The sequence below is a fragment of the Plecotus auritus genome, assembly GCF_963455305.1.
Source record: "Plecotus auritus genome assembly, chromosome: X".
NCBI lineage: Eukaryota > Metazoa > Chordata > Mammalia > Chiroptera > Vespertilionidae > Plecotus > Plecotus auritus.
In genome coordinates this window covers 72,585,598-72,613,343 of record NC_137784.1, presented here as the reverse complement: position 1 = coordinate 72,613,343, position 27,746 = coordinate 72,585,598, and the positions used below count along the sequence as shown (strand labels likewise).

General features: G+C 38.4%; 1 protein-coding gene across 1 annotated transcript in view; it reads right to left on the bottom strand.

Annotated features, from left to right (window-relative positions):
• DIAPH2 (diaphanous related formin 2) overlaps positions 1-27,746 on the bottom strand; it is a 1,007,470-nt gene that overhangs the window by 311,566 nt on the left and 668,158 nt on the right. Inside the window, exon 23 of the mRNA XM_080653027.1 lies at positions 26,586-26,712. Coding sequence (XP_080509153.1) covers positions 26,586-26,712 — 127 coding nt within the window. The remainder of the gene's footprint in view (positions 1-26,585; positions 26,713-27,746) is intronic.

The following is a 27,746-nucleotide window of genomic DNA, read 5'->3' as shown; positions in this document are numbered from 1 at the left end:
GACCTTTGAAGCCAATTTAAATGTAAAAATTTCCCCTTTTAACAGAAGCTTCCTGTAAAATACCCGAGTATCACCGAATAGTATATCATTTAGCTGATGGTAAATGTTTCCAAACCTATTTTACACACACACACACACACAGACACACACACACACACACACACACACACTTTATACAATTTTTCATATCATTATTGGAAACAGCATAGAAAGATCTGGTTTCAAACCCAGTTCTACTACTAAGTGGATATGAGATATTGGGAATTTTTCTGTCTCTGAGCCTATAAAATGTGACCAGATTTTAAAAAAAAAATGTATTTAAAGTGTCTAAACATAATGACTGGCTAATAGTTTGTTACATGAAATGTCAGCATCTTAACAAGCCCTGCCATTCAGATGATATAATTATTTTGTTTGTTTCTAAGATGCACAAAGCTAAAATACTTATATATAGAAATATATTCAGAGATCCTTCATGAACAAAAGCTGTTGCTTCTCTTTTTTTGTCCTTACCCAAGGATATATTTCTATTGAGGGGGAAGGGAAGGGGGAAGGAGGAGAGGGAGAGGAAGGGGGAGGGGGGAGGGAGAGGGAGAGCAGCTGCTTCCCACAGGTGCCCCAAACAGGGATCAAACCTGCAACCTTTTGGTGTACGGGATAACGCTCTAAGGAACTGAGCCAACCCAGCCAGAGCTGGTGTTGCTTCTTGTGGGCATCATATTGTTAACAACAATACTTATTTATTTTATTTTTTCCTATTTTCTGTATCCAACGAATATAGCAAACGTTGCCTTTTATTTGTTGGAGTAGGGGATTACATGTGGCCAATGGAATTCCTGTATCTTATAAAAAGAAAAAAATTCTCTAGTCTATTTGAATTATTTTCTTCTCTTCATTGGTATTTTCTGCACCTATTAATTTATTACCCATGAACTTAATTAAATTGTTGTTTACTGGTACTCCTTACAGATGATTAATGAAAGTGTTAATTAATTATAGGTCTAGAACTATCAGAATTTCTAATGTAATGAAAGGACCTCTCCTATCCCATTATATTTACATCCTAGAGTTATTCCAGAGGTCCAGTCTGATAAAATATTGATTTATTCATAAAATGATTTAAAATTATGCTACATTAATGTTCTCTATAAGTTAATTATCAGTAAGGTAAAACCAATAAATACATGATGTTAAGGTTATGCCAAATGAGACAGCAGAAAGGATAATTTGTTCACAAATAGACACTTGAACTTTTTAACATAGCATGTATCATTTAATTATTTATTACAGAATCCTGCCACTCATACAAGCTTCCACAGACTACAATGGGGAAAAAACCCGATATCTATATCTATTTCCACAGACACCCATCCTCCTCAAAAAGCATAGCAAACGGTAATGTATTGGGGGTTCAAATCCAACCTGAACTTAACCGTGTTCAGTTGACATGCCTTGTGTAATGTTCTATATAAATGCCAATTGAATGGTCAGAGTACAGATTCTACGGTTTTGCTGAATTCTCCACTACAATAACAATATTAGCCAGAACAACTGGCACCAAAGGAGCACCCCATGATGGCGACCTAGAAAATGCCTCTATTGGGCTCACATGGTGACAGAGAGCTTCTCAGATGATAACAGGAAGTCTTCAAAATCGACACTATTAAAGTCCTATACTTCTGGCTTCTGAATCACCTTGTTGTCTTTCAAACATTTCACTCAGATATTTCTCCTGGGGAGATTTACTTCTCTAGCACTATTATTTAACTTGGCAAATGAAATTTTTAAAGAAGTTCAAACAGCAGAGTAAAATCGTCTTTCCTTATTGTTATTACAGAATAGCATAAGAACAATTCTCTGAAGCACAGAGCATACTAGTACTGCATGTCTCTCACTCACTTGTTTACTCAAAAATGTTTATTGTTCATTGAGTCTACACAAGGCTTGGTGCTAGGCATTGTGGATTAGCAGTTTCTGCCCACAAGTTTGTAATCCTGTGGGATAATTAAGGCATGTGTACAGGTGCACCTAGCAAAAGACTGCTTATTTAAACCCTTACTCCAATAAGTTCAGACAATATTCCTATTCATCAGTTTGTATATTAAATGATAATTGCAACATCTTGGGTAGAAACTGAGTAGCTCAGTGCAGAGTACATATTTTGCTATTCATTTCACTCTCCCATTGGTTACAGCTGGTACAACATTTTGCACACAGTAGGAACTCCATAGATAAATGCTCAATGAAACAATGGAATTTGCTAATTACTCTCATTAAATAACAACTTTTTCTTTAGACATTGGTGCCCAAGGAATGCAAAAGACCATGCAGAATTCAAGCGGGAGGCATGGGAAATGTTTTCTGATATTTCCCCTAACAGTCATCATGTGAAAGAAGGTGTAGAATCAGTCTGTGTAGTGTCAGAAAGACATAGGATCAATGGGTGGAAGTTACAGGAAAAGCAGACTTTGGCTCAAATTCCGAACTCTCTGGTAATTACAGCTGTCCAAAACTGTAGCTAACTATTTCAAGAGCTAGTTAGGTCCTTGTCGTTTCTCTAGGTACTCGAAGAGAGATCAAAATGACCACTTGTCAAAATGTCATAGAAGGAATTCTAGCACTGGATTCAAGCAAAGGTGTCAACCTCTGTGTCAGTGGGTAATGGAGAAGCAGCATAGCAAACCTGATTAAGGGCGCCACCTCCAGAGCCCCTCTGCTTGGGTTCTGAATCAACTCTGTAAGTCAGTTGCTATGTAACCCTCTGTACCAATATTCTCCTGTAAACTGAAGTGAATAACATCTACCTCACTGTGGCTGCTCACAGGATTGAATGGCTTATTATTGTAAAACATTTACAACAGTGTCTGGCATAGAGAAAATACTATATAAATGTCTGTTAAATAAACGACATCGATGATAAGATTGTGTCTTAATATCTACAAAGAATTTTTGAAGGAATTTCCTACACATTATCTTCTTTTATCATATTTTTTCACCTATTCCCCAAATCCCTGATCTGAGTTCATTACTTCAACTTCCTGTGGCTATGATACGTTTGTGTATCTCACCTGTGGCATAGGTCCTACTGGGAATATTATCATCATTGTCAAGGACTTGTGAGTTCCTGTCTTGCCATCTCTTGCCTCCATTTGCTGGGAACACATGGGAGATGCTTGATAATTTCAATCCAACTGATGTTTACTCTACCTATTATTAACAATGGGAGAAATATGGGACTGGAACACTTTATCTGTAATTGATAGCTATTGCAATGATTGTTTAAACCTTTTAAAGTTTGGAAGGAGGGGATAAACATTAACCACTACTTTTAAAACAGTAAATTTGAGCAAGAAATAGAAAGTGACTTTCCTAAGGTCACATACTTGATAGAAGTAGGCATAGAACTCTAACCTACGTTTCATATTTTTCCCCAATAGACCATACCACATCAAAAGAAGTGATAATTAAATCTTAGGCATGATGTTTTGTTAAAATAGTCATTTTTACTAGTAAATGGACAGAGAAATGCTAAATCAATCAACATATCACCATTGCACAGTAACTGTGAAATAATGGACAGTGACATAAGTCCTCTTCAGGATAGGACTTGGAAAAATACTCAGTTGATTTTAATTAGAATGATGTAAAAATAGGCCGGTACACATTGTTCTGGAAGTAGGTAGAGTGTAAATAATAAATGAAATGAAGTTCTTTGTAAATGAAGTGAAATTACTTGAGCATATGTAATAGCACAATTCGAGGGTCAGTAATTTGTTTCATTTTACAAATTAATAACAAGGGGAAGAAGAGAAGAGTGAGCTACTCAAAACAGCATCAGGAGCTGCCAAGAGCAACACTGCACAAACACAAATTGGGTAGAAATGAGAACTTTTATATTTTCTGCTGGAACTCTTCAATTATGTTGGTAACTTGCCAGGCCCCAAACTGCTTAACTTTTTCAGGCCACAATGGTTCATTTGGTAAATGGCTCTAAATGACAGGCAAGTTCCTTTCATTTAGTGGCCTGAGAGCAGCAGGCCAGCAGGGTGCAAAGAGCTCACTTTCTTATTCCAGGGAGGAGACCATTTCGAGTCAGACCCTCCCAGGTGAGTAAACTATTTTGGGGGTCAAAGTTGAACAGCTCGGTGGTACATTAAGTCTTTTAAGTCACATGGGTGCTATTCTGTACACTGAGGTCACAAGGAAATCAATGGGGGCCAGGTGCCCTAAAAGAGTTATGTATGTAAAGTGCCTAATTTATACCCCGGTGAATATCTTATTCACTAAGCAGGAACTGACATGCTGTGACACCGGTTTTCCATTCCACTTAGTGAAAGCAAGTTCTAAGTTCATTCAATCACTGTTCCTGAGAACAAGACGTTTCAGAAACAATATCTCATGGCCAAATTTAGTTCTTGTCTGAGAAGTTAAGAAGTTAATGGGACTTACTACTTGTTAGCAGTGCAACTGGGAGCCTGGCATGTTCTATTTCTAGGGACTGCCATTCTTCATGTTAATGAAGGTACGGAGACCACAAATAATGTTAAAGAAATCTTAGGACACTGGGAAGGTCAGTGGTCAGAGACTAGTTCTTAAAGGTTTTGCTATACCCTAAGTAGGTTTTTTTAAAAAAGGAACAAAAAGATATTTTAGTGGATTAAAATATTAAGAAAAAAGGATATGCGACAGATGGTAAAGCTGAGCAACATTTACTGCAATATCTCACTCAGATCCAGCTGACGCACCCCATTACATTTCATATACAGCATTCTTATTATTGATAATGCAGAAACTCTTTGCAGATTCTTAATTTGTACAAAGTCAGATGGAACAATCGATAATTGGAAAGTTATTTTATATTACAAATCAACTCTATGTACAGTCCAAGTGGCAGCATCCTAAGAAAATCATTTCTTTTATATGTGCACATTTTCAGTGCAACACATCATTTCTTGGTTTGACAGCAGATATTAGAAAGCTTATCCTTGTAGATGAGCTGTACTTTGCAACCTCCAAATAAGCAGTTTGTTCTGTGCCATGGAAATCTTAACCACAGCAAGGGACATTTCAAAAAATAAGTTGTGCTACACTCCACAAAATCAACAAAAATCACATTTCATGTACACTGTTTTGGCTCAAAGAATGAGCCTGTCATTTCTGACAAATACACAAAGTGCAGTTATTTTTCTTTAAAGGGAAAGCCAAAATCAATTTGCCAATTAAAAACATGTGTTGATGGGGAAAAAATTCCTACCAAGAGTAGTAAGAATAAAAACTATATTTGTAATCATATATATACTTTACTTTTGCTTTATACTTTACTGAAACAATACAAATTGAGACATGAAATACTTTAGCAGGATAAAGGGTTGATGTGTTATGTTTCTTTCTAAATTTTCTCTTTTTCTCCCACTCTACTTTACAAATGAGATTATAGCAATTACATAAGCAAAGAAGTTACAAGATCTCCAACCACCAAAGGAGCATTGGTTTGGAGTTAGATAGCATAGCTGCTTTATGTCAGACATTGGGCCAGATGTCCTGGCCATGTTCCAATAAGGACGATGATGACTGTCATTGCACTAATTCGCAGGCACTGCGCATAAAGTTAACAAACTGAGAGTGTCCAAGCTGAGAATGAAGTAGCGCACATTCTGAAAGACCATCTACAAAATAAATGTTGCCAACAGAGTCCTGGGAGACAAAATTACTTGTATAGAACAACAACAACAACAAATAGGCAATATCTGTTCTTCCAAAGTCGTGGGCAAAATTCATATTTTTCTAAATCAAAAGAATAGATTATTTATATTGTAAACTCCTTTGAGGCAAGTACTATGGGTTATTCTCCATGAGCTCTCTAGTAATCCTAAACACTAACTCATTTAGAGAAACGGCTAGTCAAAACCCAACTCAAGAGCAATAATAGTACTCAGCACCTACCAGTCGATTGGTCCAGTTATGTCCAAACTCCTCATCCTGGCCAACAAGGACCTCCATGTTTCTCAGTTTTCATCTTATACTAATTTCCCTTTTGTTAACGAGCCATATTGGCCTTCTTTCTGTTCCTTGAACATATTAAGCTATGTTCATTTTCACAATTTTGGACATGCTATTCTCCCTGTCCAACATGCTTTTACCCAGATATTTGCATGGCTGGAATCTTTGTATATTTTAGGCCTCAGTTCAAATGTCCCCTTGACAAAAAGATCTGCCCTCCAATCATGTACCTTTTATTTCCTTCAAGTAGTACTTGGCACTATCTAGCACTGAATCCCCAATGCCCCCCTCCAGCTCTACCCCAACGAAAATTGAAGCTCCATGAAAACGGGAACCTTGTCTGTTTCATTAATCACTTTACCTGAAGGCCCGGGAACAATGCCTGGCACATAGGAAATGTTTCACTTTCTTAACTGATATTCCTGTTTTCAGTCTCTCCCTTTTCTTGCCATGCTGCATGCCATTGGCAGATGGATCTTATTAAAAAGTACCACTCCTCTCCAGGCACGCAATGCCCCAGGTCTCTACCAAGAGAGTGGAGCAGGTTTGGAGTATATCTCTCACCTCCAGTACTGTCAGCTGCCTCCAGCTTTGGTATTCTTACTCTGTACTGATGTAGATTGATGAGAAACTGGAACAAAATAATGGTAGGATGCCCTGGCCGGTGTGGCTGTTGGTTGAATGTTGTCTTGTGCACCAAAAAGTCTGCAGTTTCATTCAAGGTCAGGGCACATACCCTGGTTGTTGTCTTGATCCCCAGTCAGGGCACAGAAGAGGCAGCCAATCAATGTTTTCCTCTCTCCTCAGTATTTATTTCTCTCTCTCTCTTTCCCCTCTCTTTAAAATCAATAAAAACATATTAAAAAATAATGGTAGAATAGCACTTGCAGAAATTAAGATCACTAACATGGGTAGTACACATGGACAACAGAGAGTAAAATCATTTCTCAGGAGACAGAAGATTGACCATCCCTGAATTCCTAAAGGGTAGGAGTTGAGGAGGACCATAGCCCAGAAGTCAGGGAACTACTCTAAAATGTATGTAACCACCTGACCAGGTTGCCCTGATGGCATCAAAGGCATGTACACATGCGCATGCACATCCTATCCTATATAATAAAAGCCTAATGTGCAAATCGACCAAACAGCGGAACGACTGGTGGAATGACCGGTCACTATGATGCGCACTGACCACCAGGGGGCAGAGGCTCAACACAGGAGCTGCCGCCTGGTGGTCAGTGCACTCCCACAGGGGGAGTGCTGCTCAGCCAGAAGCCGGGCTCAAGGCTGGCGAGTGCAGCGGCGGTGGCGGGATCCTCTCCCACCTCTGAGGCAGTGCTAAGGAGCAGCGAGCTGAGTGGTAAGGAGCAGCAAGCAGGCGGGCGGTAAGGAACAAGGCGTCCCAGACTGCAAGAGGGTTCCCTGCAGTCGGACAAGAGGCTGCAGGCTGGGCTGAAGGACCACCCCCCAAGTGCACAAATTTTGTGCACCGGACCTCTAATGTATACATAAGCAGGCAGGAAAATGAAAAGCCACTTTTGCTTCAATATAGTGCCTTTAAATATGTGACATGTCCTCTCTCTGTGTGTATTTCGATGAGACACACATGCACATAGAGAGACTGAAAAAGATGAGAAAGACAAAGACATATGTGAATGTATTCACACAAAAGGGGGCAATCATCTGTGTCTCACAAATAGCAATGAGACATTGGTAAAGCAACAAATGAAATAAAGTTGCAGACCTAAGGGAGGATGGAGAAATAGAATACAACATCACTAGTACAAATAGTTCCAAAGCACCTCACAACAATTGACAATCCAAAATCATTAGGCTATGGTTAAATTATGGTTGGAACACTCTGTTTATGAAGGCAGGTAAGAGTATAGTTGCCATGCTTAATAAAATACCTAGCACATGGCTGGTGCTCAATATAATAGACTTCAAGAGGCTATTCCCTATAAAAGGGACTGAGGTTGATTCCAGCATTCAAACGGTTAATGCTCAAATGGGAAATCCTGGTCATTTATAAAGAGAGATACGCTAATGGAATGCCAGATAACTGAGATTCCACTGAATACTTGGTCAAAGTATTTCATGGCCTTTAATTCAGTGCATTCTAAAAACATGAAATGAATGGCTTATGGCAATTATTTGTGATTTGATTGACAACTTAATGGGGGCATAATGATTGATCTGGAAATATAGAGTCAGCTACAATAGAAGAAAAAGAATCTAACTTAACTCTCCATGTGTGCTATCCGAAGGAATCACAAAGTAAAAGAAGAAATGCATGATATGAATCTAAATTTTGTCAATAACATCGTGTTCTAAAGTCACTAGAGCTCCTCTCTGCTGTCTGTGTTCAATGCCTTACACATAATACCTGTCGCAGAGTTTAGCCAAACGACTCCAGTGTATTGCTGCCTCGGCATCCACTTTGTGTGGTCCAGTGGCCTACAGGGGCCTTATACTGACACTAGTCCCTCCAATAAAGCATGCCCTAGATAAGTGCCCACAGAGTCACAAGAAAATATAAATTCCTGATATGACTTCCCCAGCAGCCCTCCTGAGCAATAGTCTCCCACTTCCCACAGGGCCTTCTTCTAGCATACCCTTAGATAAGAGCGAGCCCTGAGAGCTTACCAAAGCCTCACACTTTTTGGTATGAATTTGCCAATCTGGCCCAGGAATCTTAAAGCACTATACCCACAAAACCTAATAAAGGCATGTGCCCTCTATCCTGAAGCTCTCTCTCCACCTTCACTCTGCCTTCACCTCCCTAAGTGGCCTCTTGACACCTGCTGTGTGCTTCCCCCAGGGCCTGTGAGTCATAAACTTCCCTGGACTGTCCAGGAAGTGGCTCACTTCCTGACACCCTGGGGCTCCAGCCCACAACCTAGGCATGTGCCCTGATGGGAATCGAACCATGACCTCCTGGTTCATAGGTCGACACTCAACCACTGAGCAACACTGGCCAGGTTTATCTTTTTAATTAATTTTTTTCAATTACAGTTTACATTCACTATTATTTTGTATTAGTTTCAGGTGTATCATCTTCCTAGCTTCTAAATGTTGGGGTACCCTAGACCTTAGTCCTTGGACCTCTCTTCTCTGTCTACACTCTCTATCTGGGTAATTAATCGTTTTCTACTCTAATAGCTTCAAATGTCATCCACATGCTGATGGCTCCTAAATTTGTATCTTTAATCTGCATCTTTCCTATAGTCTAGGCTCAAATATTCAAACAGTCTAGGCTCTACATCTCTACTTGGATGCCTAATGTCTCAGACTTAGCAGGTCTGAAACCAAAATTGATTTACCACTGCCACAGCACCTCCTTCCTCATCCAGTCTGCCTCATGCCTGTAACTGTCATGCTCCTCTCTTCTACCTTCCAAAGCAGTGGTTCTCAACCTTCCTAATGCCGCGACCCTTTAATACACTTCCTCATGTTGTGGTGACCCCTAACCATAAAATTATTTTCGTTGCTACTTCATAACTGTAATTTTGCTACTGTTATGAATCGTAATGTAAATACCTGTGTTTTCCGATGCTCTTAGGCTCTACAGCAGCGGTTCTCAACCTGTGGGTCGCGACAGGGTCGCCTAAGACCATGGGAAAACCGCTAGCAGGATTGCCTAAGACCATTGGAAAACACAGATATTTACATTACGATTCATAACAGTAGCAAAATTACAGTTATGAAGTAGCAACAAAAATAATTTTATGGTTAGGGGTCACCACAACATGAGGAACTGTATTAAAGGGTCGCGGCATTAGAAAGGTTGAGAACCACTGTTCCAAAGGCTTTCTATCATACAACCAAGTCTCCCATGATTTCACCTTCGCCACCCTTTCTCCTTCTTACTTTCTCCCTCCCTCATGGCAAACCAAAGACACTTTTGCTATTCCTTCAAGCAGCTCATGTTCACACCTTAGAGACTTCGCACTATTGTTCCCTCTACATGGAAAGCTCTCCACTCAGAAAAAGAGAAAAATTAATTCAACATTTATGCATTTAACATTTCAGTGGAACAAGTATGGATACACTACACTAAATTAGAAATATAAGAAATTTTTAGAGCTGAAAGTGACATACAAGATTACCTAATACAATCCCTTTTTACTTATTTATTTATATAATTTAGAATTATCATTTCATTTCTCTGAATTTCTGGGTTCAGGCTAATTTATTAAAAGCTAATACTTTTATTTCCTCTACAGAGAATGAGTGTTAACACAGCTTATTCTTAATAACATTGAGATTTAAATATAAAGTGATGACCTACAGAAGAGGAAAGTAGGTAACATTCATAAGTCCAAAGAGTTTGGAATCAATGTAAGTATTATCAGCCTAAGCACATCTTGGTATTTTATGATATGAAAAACATAACTAACATAAAATATGTGCAGAAAAACAAATAATGAGGCATAGGTCCCCTGTGTAGTGTGATGAGTTAATAAAATTACAGAAATCTTCCTTTAATTAACATATCAATAATGTTAATCTTATTACTCTTTTGGCATTTCACACACATATACATGTAAATTAAAAGAATTGCTAGGTTTTTATGAATTTGCAATTCAAAGGTGTAACTTTGAAATCCCAAACTCGATCTTCTGGTATTTAAAAAACCATCATTTTCACACCTAACCTTCCTGCAGGTGGCAGGCTTTCTTTTGTAGGACTAACCCATGGCAGCTCTATTGCCTTTTTACTGGAAAAGACTGATCTAGTGTTTTTACAGCTCTCCATTAAGCTGTTCAAATAAAAAAAAAAGTAAATGTTGAAAGAGGAAACCACTGTAGTTAAACTCTATGTAAACTAGTAATGGGCAAATCTCTGATGCTTTGAAAGTTTGGTTTGGATAAATATCTAAATCTATTGGAACCTCTTCAGCTGAAAAATTCCAGCTCCCACAAGGTTAGTAGAACTTTAGGTCTTCGACTGAATCTGACATAGCTTTTAAAAATACCCATATTCAATCCCTAGCCAATAGTAAATGCCCCTTTGGGAGAAAAAAGTTAACAAAGTTTTTGCAACATAAAATGTCCTCAGTATTTGGTTCAATTTTAGAGATTTCTAATTCTAACTTTAAAAACTCCACTAAAAGCACAAATCCAGTAAGACCTTGAACAAGAAACTATGCATTGGATTTGCAACTAACCATATCATCATCATTTCATCATCAAGGTACCAAACTGTGAAACATTTTTGATACCTGTAAACAGGCAGCAGTACAGATTCTTCTGCACCGCTTCCCTCAATTCTTATCCATCCTTCACATCACAGCGCAAGCATTGCCTTCCCAAGAGAGCCCTGCTTAACTAGGCTGCCTGTTGGCCTGGCATTATAAATCTCTTCCATGACACTTGCCATGACCACCTGTGGAGATGTTTAATGTCTAACTCTCCCATCAGACTAAAACCTCTCTGAGGGTATGCATTATGCCATGTCTTTTTTTGCTCACCACTACATTCCAAGTACCTAACACAACACCTCGCACATAGAGAGAATCACTAATGCAATGTGTGGAATGAATGAATCCTAAAAAAATATCAACTAGGTTCAAGACTTAAAATAACAGCTTTTGTTAAGGAACATTTCAGAGGAGACGTTCTAAGATAAAATAGTTTTTTCAACTGAAAAATACTATTCACATATGATGCCTTTACAAATCCAAACTATAGGGCAGTTTTAAATGCATTATTGCAGGTAAAAACACCACAAAGCAAAACAATCTGCCCCATCAGAGTCACTCAATTGTATGTGTGAACACATGTGCGAATGCCTGCACACGCACACACGCGCGCGCACATAAACACACACACACACACACACACACACACACACACACCTTTCTAATATTGTAAACAATTCTGACTTTATTTCATACTTGGCAAGCATCATCCTCGTCAGGTAAACACCATGTGGTAGTTGGAAGCAGAAAGAGAAAGGAGAACAAGAATTATTGGCCTTTACAGCTCTTTACAGCCCACCAAACTCTGTAGACCAGTATTCTTGATATTTGAAATTTGATTTTTTACTCTTTCCTGGTAATAACTTTCATTATCCCAGTCAAACAGGTCTACTTGATGTTCTTTCAACACCTTTTTTTTATCTTTACTGATTGAGTCTTGGTGTTTGCTCTGCAACTCTCCCCAAAACCTTCCCCTGAGCTTTCGGTCAGAAGTGATCTTCCACTGCTCTGAACCACTACTAAGATGATGTATGTGAATGCTCTATCCAGACCCAAAACCTCTAAGGATGCACTAGGTTTTATTACTTTATAGAATGAACTTTCCATTATCTATATTGCATTTATACTCATATTGCCTTATAATCATTTGGGTATATTGTTGGCTCTGTTTACAAACTTACATGTTTCTAAAATGAAAGGTCCATGTCTTACTCATTTTTGTAAACCAGTCCCAATGCTTAGTTCACAACGCACATTCCTACACTAAAAGAATGACTAAATAGATGCGTGGGCAAAGGGCGGATGCAACCGAGAGCAGAGGGCAAACTGTGTCAATTGTGTATTGATATCTGAGTTTTTAGATTCATATGTTAAATAATGTAACACATATGCCCCATAATATGGCATCTCAATGCCTATACTCAATTACTTATTTTTAATATGCACTGTGAAGTCAAGCTATTTAATTCTATAATGAGAATCACTGAACAAAGTAAACCTTAGTAATCAAAATTCCTGTTTGTAAATATAAAACAGCCTATAATATCTAGTTGATCACTTCAAATCTTAAATTCTGATTCTCCTTCAACCCAATCCTTGAACATATGCATACAGTCCAGTTTGGGCAAGTTATTGAAATGCAAAATCATTTTAATATTTATCTAACCAGACATAATTAGTGAGGGGCTTTGGGGGTGTTTGTTTAAATAAATATATTAAATGAATTTCAAAGTCAGACAGCATCACATTTTGGATGACCTGTGAGAGGATGTAACAAAATATATTTAACTACCATCTCTATTAAATACTCCAATATCCTTGAAGTAAAATGTCAGCAGAGAGCAAATCATGCATTCATTCATTTACCAGACACATACTGAGCCCGACTATGTGACAGGCACTGGGAGCACAAAATGATGATCACCACAAAACCAACATAGTAAACCTCCTCCAAGCAGAGAGGTGCTGTTTCAGCAAGAGTTGAAGTTTATCTCCTCCATGAAGATGCTCCAAATCACTTCCCCTGCCTAGCTAACCCTTAATGCTTTTATAGCCAATGCCACACAACTGAACTTATTAAACACTATCCTTTCAGTGATTTATTTCTCATAGGCATGCTCTTAATTAAATGTTAAGGTTCTTTAAAGCAAGAGAGCATTTTGTGCTTCATTTTAATGCTTCAATCCCATGGTAACTAGTACAGGGCTAAATTCTGCAGTAGCTGCTTAATAAATATATGCTGATTGAATGATAAAAACATGGAAAGAAACTTAGTTTTGAACCTAGAGAAATTGTTGGTACAGCCAGTTTTTAATTATCTGTGCTAAGGGAGATAGCTAATGCAAAACAACAGCTAATAGACAAGTCATTTCCATTAGGCTCTGGAATGCATTTCCATACTTAACTTTTCATTTGGGTTTCTTGCTTGGTTTGAGAATATATTTCCAACAAAATAAGGAAGTTGCAAAGTTAATTCCCAACTGTGGTCAAAATGACTATTGCTTTTATAGCCTACACTACACTCATTTAGCATTGAAATAATTTTGTATGGTTTGTTGCCGTCTTCTTCCTGTCAGTTTCACCTCCCTGACATTCCTTCTTGAAAGCAGGAAACATATGTTAATCTTACTTTATAGGTGTCCTAGTGCTCACAATATCAGCTTTCATGGAGTATGCAATTATCTTCAAATTCCATTTGCTGTTTCTTCCTCTCTTCTACTAAAGTGAAAAGGCAGGGATTTATTTAATACCAAACATCTGGATACTCCTGTAATAATGAGGTGTAAGCATCCTATTTCCTCAATAGGCATTTACTGCATTTTAAAGAATGTGCCTTTTCATTTCAGTCTTAAAAAAAAGAACTTAGAATTTAGATTTTTTTAAAAAGAAGCCTATCTAAAAAAGAGGTAATATGCAAATTGACCATCACTCAAACACACAAGATGGCCATCCCCATGTGGATACAAGATGGCCACAACAAGATGGCCAGCAGGGGAGGGCAGTTGTGGGTGATCAGGCCAGCAGGGGAGGGCAATTGGGAGGGACCAGGCCTGCAGGGGAGGGCAGTTGGGAGGGACCAGGCCTGCAGGGGAGGGCAGTTGGGGGCAACCAGGCCTGCAGGGGAAGATAGTTAGGGGTGACCAGGAGGCAGTGGAGGGCAGTTAGGGGTGACCAGGCCAGCAGAGGAGGGCAGTTAGGGGCGACCAGGCTGGCAGAGGAGGGCAGTTAGGAGAAATCAAGCCAGTAGGGGAGTGGTTAGGGGGTGATCAGGCTGGCATGCAGAAGCCATTAGGGGCAATCTGGCAGACAGGCAGGTGAGTGGTTGGGAGCCAGCAGTCCTGGATTATGAGAGGGATGTCCGAATGCCCGGTGGGATCGGGCCTAAATGGGCAGTCGGACATCCCTCGAGGGGTCCCAGATTGGAGAGGGTGCATTCTGGGCTGAGGGACAGCCCCCCTCCAGTGCACAAATTTCATGCACCAGGCCTCTAGTAAATTAGATAAAATGAAAATGGATAGAAGCAGATTATGGTTATTTATAAAGAACATATTCTCTGGGGAATATTTTTTCCCATTTAGCATGTTCAAAGTCATTATTATACCTAGTCCTAATAACAACATACTTGAGGTAGGCAAGTATAGTTGCCCCTTGAACAACATGGATTTGAACTGTGTGGTCTACTTACATGCAGATATTGTTACAATCTATACATATAAAGAGGTAATATGCTAATTTGTCTGTTACAGTGTCTCAGTCACGATCATTCTGTGGGCAGGGACGGGGGCGGGGACTTCCGCCCCCAGTGCTAACATCACGCTGCCTGCATGCGTCCCTGCCCAGCATTGAGGTGAAGCTGCCTGCCTGCATCCCAGGCTAGGGAGGTGACACTGCCTGCATGCATCCCCATTCAGTGCTGACGTGATGCTGTGGGGGGGGGAGCTGGGCTTAACGGGGGACTTCAGGCTGCACCCCCCAGCCCACGGGGCTTGATGGGGGACCTCAGGCCACACCCCCCATCCCGGCACCGGGCCGGGAAACCTCAGGCTGTGCCCCCTGCCCAGCAAGGCTTGACAGGAGACCTCAGGCCATGGCCCTCGCCAGGCGGGGCTTGATGGGAGACCTCAGGCTGCACCCCCGCCCCAGCTCCAGGACAGGAGACCTCATGCTGCAACCCCCACCCCAGCGCCGGGCTGGGAGACCTCAGGCTGCGTCCCCCGCCCAAGCGCCAGGCCAGGACACCTGAGGCTGCGTCCCCTGCCCAGCACCGGGCTGGGGGACCTGAGGCTGCATGCCCCCCCCTCCCCGCTGGGAGGGGCTTGATGGGGGTGGGGCCAGCCGGATCTGGGTCTCACCCAACGGGGGTGGGACACGCCAGGTCTGGGTCTCCTGAGTTTTTGAAGTGCATGCAGGTGGTGGGTGGGGACTTGACTCTAGATTCTGCAGCGTGCCCCAGACTCTGACAGGAGGGAGATTTTATATACATTTTACATTTTCTTTCATCTCTGACACTTCTATTATAGAAAAAAGGCAAATAGCAATATTAAAATATTTCTTCTAATAAATCCCTTTTAATGTGCACGGATTTCGTGCACCGGGCCACTAGTACTATATAAATAAGTATATAGTCAGCTCTCTGTATCCCCGGGTTTCATATCAATGGATTCAACCAACCAGGGATCAAAGGTAGTATTTTCAATCCTCAGTTAGGAATCCATGGATGTGGAGGGCCAATTGTGTGCATTGTTCAATGACATTTCATATAAGGGTGCTTCAGCTTCTTCAGATTGTGGTATTAGTGGGAAGGACCTGGAACCAATCCCCATGGATACCAAGGGACAACTGGGTTTGGGGGGAGTCAAAAGTTACACACAGGCTCAGTGCCCCTAACCCCTTCATTGTTCAAGGGTCAACTGTATTATTATTTTAGTTTCACAAATGGGGAAACATAGCATCTTTCCTAGGTTCAAAAAGACCAAGGCTACAACTTAGGTTTATTGATACTCAGTCCAAATATCTTTCCATTCAAACAGACTAATAAAATGCATTGCGTTTGTATAGAACACTAAAGTTCAAAAGTACTTTTGCATAGTGGGTCAAATAAAATGGAGGGAGTACTTCCCAACAGTGTGAAAATTTAAATGGGATGGATCTCTTTAAGTTTTGAGTCAGGTCCATAATAAAGGAATTGAGAGATCATAAATTGAACAGAGTTACTTTGCACAAGTTGGAAAATACCTTAGCAGATAAGAAAATGCCATTTATTAAATGTTTGTTTTTTGTAAGGCAAAGAGGGGCTGATTCCTTCATCCCTGGGAACCATTTTCAACTCAGTTACTCATGCCTTTTCTTACTCAAACAACATCAATTGATGGCTGTGACATGTTCTCCTTCTTAAGATGACCTTGGGAAACTCAGTGGATAGAGCATCGGCCTGCGGACTGAAGGGTCTCAGGTTCGATTCTGGTCAAGGGCATGTACCTTGGTTGTGGGCACATCCCCAGTAGGGAGTATGCGGGAGGCAGCTGGTCGATGTTTTTCTCTCATCGATGTTTCTCTCTATATATTCCTCTCCCTTCCTCTCTATAAAAAATCAATAAAAATATATATTAAAATAAAGCTTTTCTATAGTTCTCTCTCTCTCTCTCTCTCTCTCTCTCTCTCTCTCTCTCTCTCTCTCCTTTTTCTTTTATTTCCCATTCTCACCATTGGTGAGTGCCTTAGCTCTAAATGAGTAGTTCAGATACAATCATCTTAAGTTGGCAATAATTCTAAAGGTTTGTCTTATGAAGTGCAGAGGTAGGTGTGTGTATGTGTGTGTGTGTATCCACCCTCCAAGTTCAATTGGATAATTTCAGTCTGCACCTTATAAAGCTAATTCACTTCCTATATCTTAAAGTTTAAAGCCAGAAGAACAGGGGATATTCAATGAAAAGCTGTTGACTTGCTATAATTTTCATAAGCTATATCTCAAATAGATTCTAACTAGAAATAACTAAACAGACTTCTATTATAGAAAATGATACTGATCTATTTTCTACATTATGAAAATAGTACATGATTTAGATTTTGCTGCAAGAGTATATTACTTGAATATTATACTAACATCATTATCATTGCCCATAAACTGTGTGTATTTAACATACCATGCATGTCCTTCATAATTGAAAATAAAAAGAGTTTGAGTAAATTTCAAATTAAAGCAAAAGGAAACAAACTCATAGATTCCTTATTACGTTACCTAACGTGTGCTCTTGTGAATACCAAAAGGGCTTTAAATTATGTCTATATCTATATGCAGATATGGGTAAGTGCTACATGTTCTCCAGGACACATGCATACACAAAAACATACATACTGGGTCGTTTACTTTTTTCAAGCTTCTTTTTTAATACCATTTTTATTCAATATAAATAAATACCAGAAAAAGGTTTTAATCACTTAAAACTTAGCTTCTGGTGGGAAAGATGAGGACTTGTCATCTTTCAGACAAATTATCCTGTTTTATTCTCTGAAAAAGATGATTTCCCAGATGAGAATCTATTGGCTTGAAAGGGGTTGATGAACCCTTTAACCAAGTAATATATTCTATTTTCATCATTAGCATCATGGACAAAATGTCTATCAATTCCCTAAACATAGTTAGAAAAATACAGCTCATAGTCTATGTAATTTCAGACCAAAGTTCAAACAGAAAATAGAAAATTTTTGTGCTGACTGATCCTAAAAATGTGCTCCATTCAGACAGTTTTTTTAGAATGTGATTTCTAGCAAAGAGTGTAAGAGATAAGTCTTAATAAATACCCCCATTTTAAATCAAAATGTTACAAAGGAATAACACTGGAAAAATGTTAGATCCCTTTCTTTTGTCAAACTGAATTTATGCCCGGGATAACATATAGCTAATGTTTTCTCTTTACTTGCCAGAATGTTAACATTAATCATTATACAATGAACTCTAACCTATTTAAATAAACATGTATTAAGACAACTTGCTAAAAAGCATTATGCTGTTTGTTGTACAGTGCTTAGAGATGAATAAGGATCTGTATCTCAAAAGACTTTATCATCCAGTATGCAAAACAGACATGCACATAAGCAGAGTACAGGCAAGTCTGCAAGTACAATAATCAAATTATTAAAATATTATGAGAACACAGGGGACAGGGAAATTAATTTTGATTGCTATGATTAGGAAAGGCTTTCTGGAGGAGATGGTATAAGTGAGCAGCTAATTTTAAAATTAGCTTACAAACTGTTCAAAGAGAAAAATTTATCCAATTTAGGGAGATTGGAAAGGAGGATATACTTTCACAGTGAACAAATGTGGAATTCATCTCAGATTTACAAAGCTTTCTGACCACATAAGCAGCATGATACCATGGTTACAAGCATAAGGATTGGAGTCTGAAAGACCAAGACTTCAATCCTGGCCTTTGTAGGGGCTCAGCATAGGCTTCCCCAAAATGTGACTCTTTGGCATGTGGATATTTTGAGCTGAAGGTAATCAAGACCCTGCAAACTCAAGAGAACTTATACCTCTCCCTTAAAGGATTTAAATTAGGGACCTTGCCCATAATAAGAATTATCATCAGAAATAAATGTTTATGACATATCTATAGGGTACATAAAATGTCTATTTATTTACTGTGCCTGCCCTTCCTCCCTCCCTCCCTTCCTTCCTTCCTTCCTTCCTTCCTTCCTTCCTTCCTTCCTTCCTTCCTTCCTTTTTTTCTTTTTAATGACTTCAGAGAGGAAGGGAGAGGGAGAGAGAAACATCAATGATGAGAATCATTGATCTACTGCTTCCTGCACGCCCCCTACTGGGGATCGAGTCTGCAACTCAGGCATGTGCCCTGATTGGGAATCAAACCTTGACCTCCTGGTTCATAGGTCGATGCTCTACCACTGAGCAACACTGGCTGGGCAACATGTGTTCTTCTTACGTATGTCCTGCAGTGACCTTCCTGCCCTCTGCAGCTCAAGGTGCTCCTTAGCTCAGAATGCCACCTATACTCCATTTTCCCTTTTTGTCTCTGACTGTAGTATGTGGGGTTTCCATGCATGTGCATGTATTAACTTTGGTTATTTTCTCTTGTTCGTTTGTCTCATATAGATTTAATTATTAGACCAGACAAAGGAACCCTGAGGCTAGTAGAGGAACATTTGTTCCTCCACTATACCCTCATTAACCAGACTTATTACATACGTGATCTTACATATGTGGTTGAACTATAAAGCTTTGTAGCTTCAATATTCACATATTAAAAATGGGGTTAGAATTGCATTAAAAATCACAAGAAATTATATATATATATATATATATATATATATATATATACACATATATAGACACACACATATACACACATACACACACATATATACACACACACATTTATATACTGGATGGGTCAAAAGTAGGTTTACAGATTTTCATATGGAAAATAATACAATAATTAATAAATAATAATACATGAATAAACTTTGCATTTCATGTACTCACAACTGTAAACTTACTTTTGCCCCACCCTGTATGTGTTTGTGTATATAATATATATATTAAATTAGCTTACAAGGCCTTCAAAGATAAAAACTTATCCAATTTAGGGAGATTGGAAAGGAGGCCATATAGATCTATACGAGAGGCCCGGTGAAGGAAATTCATGCAGGGGGGCGGGGTTCCCTCAGCCCAGCCTGTACCCTCTCCAATCTGGGACACCTCGGAGGATATCCGACTGCCGGTTTAGGCCCGGTCCCGGGGATCGGGCCTAAACCAGCAGTCGGACATCCCTCTCACAATCTGGGACCAGTGGCTCCTAACTGCTCAACTGCCTGCCTGCCTGATCACCCCTAACTGCCTCTGCCTGCTGGCCTGATTGTCCCCAGCTGCCCCCCCGCCCCCGCTGGCCTGGTCGCCCCACGCAGCCTGCTGTTGAGTCGTTTGGTCGTCCCTCACTAATCCCCCTGCCAGCCTTGTTGCCCCAGGCAGCCTGCTGGTCGTTACTGTTACTGTGATGATGTCCTGGACAATTTGCATATTCCTTTATTATTAGATAGATATGTGTGTGTATACACACACACACACACACATATTCCTAGCAGTGTGACTGGCACATGACATTCACTAAACAGTTGTTATTAATACTATTTTCATATCATTTTTACTTTTATTATTATTATAATTGATTATACCTTCTATTTCAAATCAGTGCACAAGTAATTGAACTAAAAATACTCTTAATAATATTATGAAGAATGTATATTTTAAAGAATGTGAGGAATCTTCATTTTTAAAAGATTAGTACTTTATCCATGTGGTTTTCTAGAACATTTTGCTTTTCAATGTATGCATTATCTCCATTACTGACCATGCACTTGTTTCAGTTTTTGATTTTCTTTTTTAAATCCTGAACCCACTCTTCACGAGCAGTCTCATTTACAAAAGTTTTGCTTTGAACGTCCTAATTTTTTTATTTGACATCAGCAGGCAATTGAAGGTAAGAAAACTCGAGAGTCAGGGCCAGTGAACTTCCTTCTAATGTAGTCTACAGTTCTCCGTTTTTCTTAAAGAACTAGAAAGTAACCTGACTTACTACTTTCATATAAAAAAAGGCTTTGTTCTTGAGGCTTCTTTTTTGGGTCAATTTTATATGGCATTTACATTACAAAGTATGGCTCATCATTTCACTAAAATCTATTACTGCCATGCTCTCAAAGGTGATTAATGTTACTCTGCTTGAATAATCTGTGAATTTTTTCATCTTTTTAGAAATTATTCTCTTAATAAATAATAGTGGGAAAATGAACATAATTGCAGTGCAGGGCAGACCTCTGATCTGTTTTGAATTGTCTGGTAAGGACAATGTGCTTACTCAGTAAGTAGATTTTTAACCACTTCAAATGACTCTCCCTCCTACTATGAGTAAATCCCAGGTGTTGATATTAGTTGACAGGGTGTTAATGTCATTAAAGTTCTGTCAGCTCTTCTTGTCAATGTGTTAATGGTGCCCCTGCTGCTCAGTCACTCCTTGTCCTCCAGTTGGTGAAATGATTTAGCCAGCAGTCAATCAAATAGCTAAGCTGATTGGTGCAATAGACAGCCCTGCCATTGACAAAATCTGTGTGAGTAAATGTGGTAAGAAATTTGTCAACAGGATATAAGCAGTAAGGTCAACATTGTGTTTAACGTGCTTTTTAGACAGTAGAAGATATTAAGAATAGATCACAACAAATAATTAAAAGTCTAAGAAGCTCTCTTTATCCTCCTCTCCAGTCAGAAAGAGAAGGAACAGTAAGTAAAAGTTATGCTTTGATTTAGAAGAAAGAAAAGAAAACCTCTCAAAAAGACAAAACCTGTAAAAATTGAAATCCACATATACTGTCAAGGCAAAGAGAACAGCCTAAGGATTGGCAAGTAGTCTATTCACAGTGCTCCCTCTCAGGTCTCTTAAGCATGGGTTATTCTTTAAAAATAAAACTAAATGTGATTCTGAACCTCACCCTATCAATATTTGCAATCTGTGCTAAACACGAGCACATACTACATAATTCCTGGTAACTTAACAAATAAAAAGAGCCCGGCCGGTGTGGCTCAGTGGTTGAGCATCAACCTATAAACCAGATCATGGTTCAGGGCACATGCCCTGGTTGCGGTCTCAATCACCAGTAGGGGGCATACTGATGGATGATTCTCATCATTGATGTTTCTATCTCTCTCCTCTCCCTTCCTCTCTGAAATCAATAAAAAATATATTTTCTAAAAGTTTATTTATAAAAAATAAAAGAGATAACCCTTAGAAATTAGTGAATGAAAAACAAAGGGACTATGGCAAATAACTGAGTTGTTGAAGTTATACTGACCCAACTTGAGCTCACAACAATGACTCAGAAACAACTGTGGTCAATTTTATCATCAGGCATGTAAAACAATAAACAAATATTTTTTAAAACTCAAGTATATAAAATTAGGCAATGTGTGATATACAGTATAAACATATAATAAATGAGAGTGAATATTATCATTTTTATAACTTACTAAAAAGAATATAGATTCTATTTCAATCTACTATATAAGCAGTAAAGCTAAAACTTCCAATACTATTATGATAAGCATATCAGCATGAATACTAAGGACTTTGACTTTAAAAAAAATTAGAGAAACAGCAATAATTTCCTCACAAATTTTATGAAGATGTTTGAACAATTTGCATTTCAATATATATAGGGCTATTATATCCATGATAGACCATCCCAATTGATCCTGTAATGAGGTATAAGAGAATTTTCCCAATTTCTTCATGTTTTGTAGTCTTATATAATTAGTTTTGCTTATTTTACTCTTTTCATATTTTTTTTGAGTCATTAATGGGCTCAGAACAGGCCTCCCCATGATGTGCCACTTTGACCTCTCCCTTAAAAAACTTAAATTGGGGGTATGCAATAAGAGTTATCACCAGAGATAACTTTTTATGACCTACGTAAGACTTCTTTTTTTTTTTAAGTATATATTTTAATTGATTTCAGAGAGGAAGGGAGAGGGAGAGAGAGATAAAAACATCAATGATGAGAGATAATCCTGGATCAGCTGCCTCTTACATGCCCCCTCCCACTGGGGATCGAGCCCATAACTCAGGCATGTGCCCTTACCAGGAATCTGGTTCATAGGGGGACACTCAACCTCTGAGCCACACTAGCCAGGCAGAAAACTTCTAATTACTAAACACCTGTTCTTATTATCATTCTATGAATGGCATTCCTCCCCTCTGAAGCTCTGGGGAGGCATGTTCCTCATTCCTTGGCTCAAGATGCCATATATGCTTCATTACTCTAAATCTCTAAATCTCTCACATACATAGGGTTCCCATATGTACATATGAAATTAAATTTAGTTATTTTTCTCTTGTTAATCTATCTCATGTCAATTTATTTATTAGACCAGCTGGGAGAACCTAGAGGGGTAGAGTAAAATTTCTTCTTCCCCCACATTCAGAACAAGTAACCAACTTTGGGTAGAGCAAGGGAGACAGAGCTGATGAGCTTCCTTCTAAAGCCACTGGTTATTCTTCTAGAGGCAGGAATTAGCCTGGGTTGCTACACTCAGAGGAGAGGTTTCATTATTTTGTAATTGATGTTCAATTTTTTGACATTTACTTTGTAAAGGTGAGATTATCCCTTCTAAAACTGATTACAATTTACATGCATGCTCGAAAAAAGTGACTCAATGTTACTCAAGTTCCTTAGAAGATTTATATGAAGAAAAAAATGTATAACTATAAGCACAAACTACTTCTATTTAACAATATCCTTTTTAAAATCCTAAGTAAAAGTAAGAGCTTGGACAAGTTGATCTCCATTGTCTCTAGCTATAATACTCTGTGATTCAACACATACTTACTCAGTGTCTACACATTGCTAGGTGCTTCACAGTATGAGGGGCACACAGATATTAACACACCAGACATGATCTCAGCCCTGGGGACAGCAAGACAGAGAAGTGTGGACATGCTACACCAGTGGGTGGCAAACTGCGGCTCGTGAGCCACATGTGGTTCGCAAGCCGCGGTTTGCCGCTCTGTAGACTAATGAGTTTGCCGACCACTGTGCTAGACTGTCAACAGCTAGAGGTCAAGTTTCATATAATGTGCAATGTTGTATTTTCATGGCCTAGCAATGCCTAGCACACTATAAGTGTTTAATCAATATTATTGAAAGAGTAAAGGTGAACATAGCAGGCTATGGGACTTAGCCCAATCTGGAGATTTGGTGAAGATTCAATTTGTATATTCAATCTGTATGTTCTCTGGCCCTCATGCCATTGCTGCTAACTATAGCTTTTCTAAAAGCCCACAGGCATGGCAGTGTTATTCAGTTTTTGAACTCACAGTGCTTATAAAGAGACTAGAGGCCCGATGCACGAAGATTCAGGCAAGAATGGGCCTTCCTTCCCCTGGCTGCCGGCACCACCTTTTCGCTCTGGCTGGAGCCGCCTTTTCGCTCCGCCCAGAGCCGCCTTTCTGCCTTCCCAAGCTGCCCAGAGGCCCGGAGTGGCTGGGGTGGTGCAGAACGCCTGCATCGTCGCCATGGAGACAACGCAAGCATCCCACCCCACCCCACCCCCAGCCGCTTGGCGCCAGTGTATGCAAATTAACCTTCCATCTTTGTTGGGTTAATCTGCATACTCACTCCTGATTGGCTGGTGGGTGTCGTGATGGTATGGTCAATTAGCATGTTGCTCTTTTATTAGTGTAGATTACTGCTTAAGTAGGTAAAGTTACTTTCAAAGGAAGCTACTCCCATACTTGTGCTTGTAGTTTTTCAATTTAAAGGGCCAGTGACCTGAAGCCACACAATTTATTGGCAGTGGATAGAAACAATGGAAAGATCATCCAGTACAAAGTATCCTATACTTGAACTAGAATCATGGTTCTAATTTTAAAACAGAATCAAATATCCCACCATAAAATATCCTTCTCTTTTGAATCTGCCAAAACAGTAGAAAAATATTAAGTAGGCAGCAGAATTTATGTAACATATATACATATGATGATTTTGCATTTTGTTTGTCATTTTCTAGAAGTTCAAAAGTTTCAATGATAGATCATAGTCTTCCAAAAAAAAAAAAAACAATTTATTTGAGTAATAGCTCTATCATTGTAATTCATTAATTTGGAGTTTTTAACCAGCTCAACTCAATATTCTAACTTTTTCTCTATTAAAAAATTGCTGTATATTTTTTGTTTTTTTAAATATGATATGCAAAGTTACAGCCCTATACATTTTAATATAGTTTTCAATCCCCTTGTAAACAAATAGTCACACTTTAGTGCTCCCTAAATGAAGAATAACTATTCATCTGTAACATAGAGATACAGAAGGCTCTGGATTTTCATTTTAAAGTGCTTAATTATCTGCATAAAGAGAGAAATAAAATAGAGTCCAGGCCAAGTTCATGAGGGTTTGAAATTACTTTTCTTTTTCTAAACGAGCAACAAAGACTCCTCAATGGTGCAAGCTGTTATGTGGCCATAAGCCAACTGTAGAAGAAAATGTTGAAAACAGGGGGATCAGTAATTAAATTGAAATATATGATGCAAGAACCAAACTCAAAAGCTGAAAAATGTAGGTGGTGTATTCAGCCACAGGACAATATAACATATTGAAGGAATAATCTAATCAGCAATAAAATTAAATCTTCACATTAAGTATTGTAATGTGGGCAGTTATATAATCCAAGGTTATTTTTGAGGATTTCCTGCCTCCAGTCACTCACAAACATGTTTACAATATTCCTATTTATGAACATACTCAGCATCACTGAAGGACCACACAAAACATGGTATTAATCCATGAACCAAAAAACTGATAATGAAAAAAAAATTTTTTTCATGTAAATCTGATGGCCATTCTCAAGTAATTCATGTTCAGTACCGTAACTTACATATTGGGCATAAACAAATGCTTATCAAAGAAGGAAAAGGCAAGAGATTTAACCTTGAAACAAGGTGACTGCCATAAAGTTGTTGAAGGAATTTACTTATTATCAGATAAAAAAATTTACAGTATTTATTCCCTCTAGAGATATAAAATAGTGAATCAATCTGCAGTTCAAGGTATTTGCTTAAACCCAAAGGAGGAGGATATGGCTTTAACTTTTGAAAACCAAAATAGGAAGACAAACAGCTCTAATGTAGTTTATCTTTAGACACCAGATTTAACATTCAACAATTCAAGCTAAATGCTATTTCTCAAGTTCTCCTTTCACATATTTCTGTAATTTATGAGTATAACGTATGTAAAATGGAAGTTGAAAACCACTTATTTATCAAGAAAGCTTAAAATTACACAGATAGCTACTACAATTTATTTAAATATATAATCTACTGATCAATTCATCTATTCATCCATCCATGCATCCATTTGATCCTTCACAATCCTTTTCGTCTACTAATATTAATCATCCTCTGATTGCCCTTGAAAACTTCTACACACATAACAAAGAAACAAAAAAAGGTCTGACCAAACAAATTTTCTCCTGTTGATTGTTTCCTTTAAGCAAATGGTTACATAAGGAGATTCTTTGTTTTGTTTTAGGTCTAATAGAGCCTTATAAGACTTACCTTGCATATCTTGTGGGCCTTCAAATGAAATTCTTCTTTGAGAAATGGCAGTATTTTCTTATATAATTGTTCCCTTAGCTACTCTACCTGGCTCAAAACATCCAGAACTAAAATTTATGCTGCTACTATAAAAACAGCCTATACACAAAATCATCCAGTCAGTGTGAATAAGACTAAATTTAGAATGAACCAAGTAGTAAATATACAGACAGACACACACACACACACACACACACACACACACACAAAATACTTAAATAAAGGATATAGCCATCTTTTCCACGAATTTATCATGTTGATCTTCTGTTTGTGGGAATTTCTTGATGTCACGTTCCAGATTAACAATCTGTTGTTCCATTGCTGTAAGGTTGCTCTTGAGAATTTGAGCTGAAACTGAAGAACAATATGCAAAGCCTTTAGAATATTTGGCCAGGTATTCCAGAAAAAGATGAAAACAGTATTAGTTAAAGTATTTTCTTAATATGGAGAAGAGTTTCATGAAGTCAACTCACATTTTTCTGAAATACTGCTCATAAAAATTCCACTCTCCGTGAAATAAGAGAAAATGTGTAATATAATATACCAAATCATCAGGTTTAATATGAGAATGTCACCATTTTATTCAGTCATTAGTTCAATGAATCTATTTCTATTTAAATTTATTGGTGGAATTCCTAATATTTCATTCTTTAAAATCTAATTTGTAGATTAAAGAGAAACTAAGGTTCAAAGAGATATTATTTTATTAATGTGTCTTGGCTATATAAATGATTTAAGGTTACATTATACAAAAGGATCAAATATTTTCCTTTGGTTGGAATAGCCTAGTTTTTACAAACCAACATCTATGGTAAAAGTTCCATTCTCATAGAGAATGTGAAAAATTCTTTTTTCATACACACAGAGATGTGAAAAATAACTGTTGATACATAAGGAGAATTTAGAGCAAAACCCAGCAAACACATATGTGCATACATACCCACCTATCTTCAGCAAGCCTTCAAACTCTATCATCAGTTGCATTAATTACCCCTAACATTCTTCGAACTTTTTTTCTCTCCTCCTTGACAACCAATAATTTTAAGTATTGTATTCAAACTGTTCCTAAATACACTTTCCAGATCTCTCATGATGCCTTCTTTTCACAGAGGGACTTTTTTTTTAAACATGTTATTTTATAGATACTCTATTATTGCATGATGATCAGTTATATACAAAGACATTTCTATCAATATCAATGGCATCCGGCAAGGTTCTCATTGAAAAGACAAGGTAGGTATAAGAATTTGATAGGTAGCCTGTGAAAATGGTTCTTAAACTCAGACCTCTGAAACACTGTTCTTTTCATTAAAGAACTGAAAGGGAAATAGAATAATATTGCAATTCTTTTTTTAAGTAAATTTCAGCTCACTCTGAAGTGTATTGAA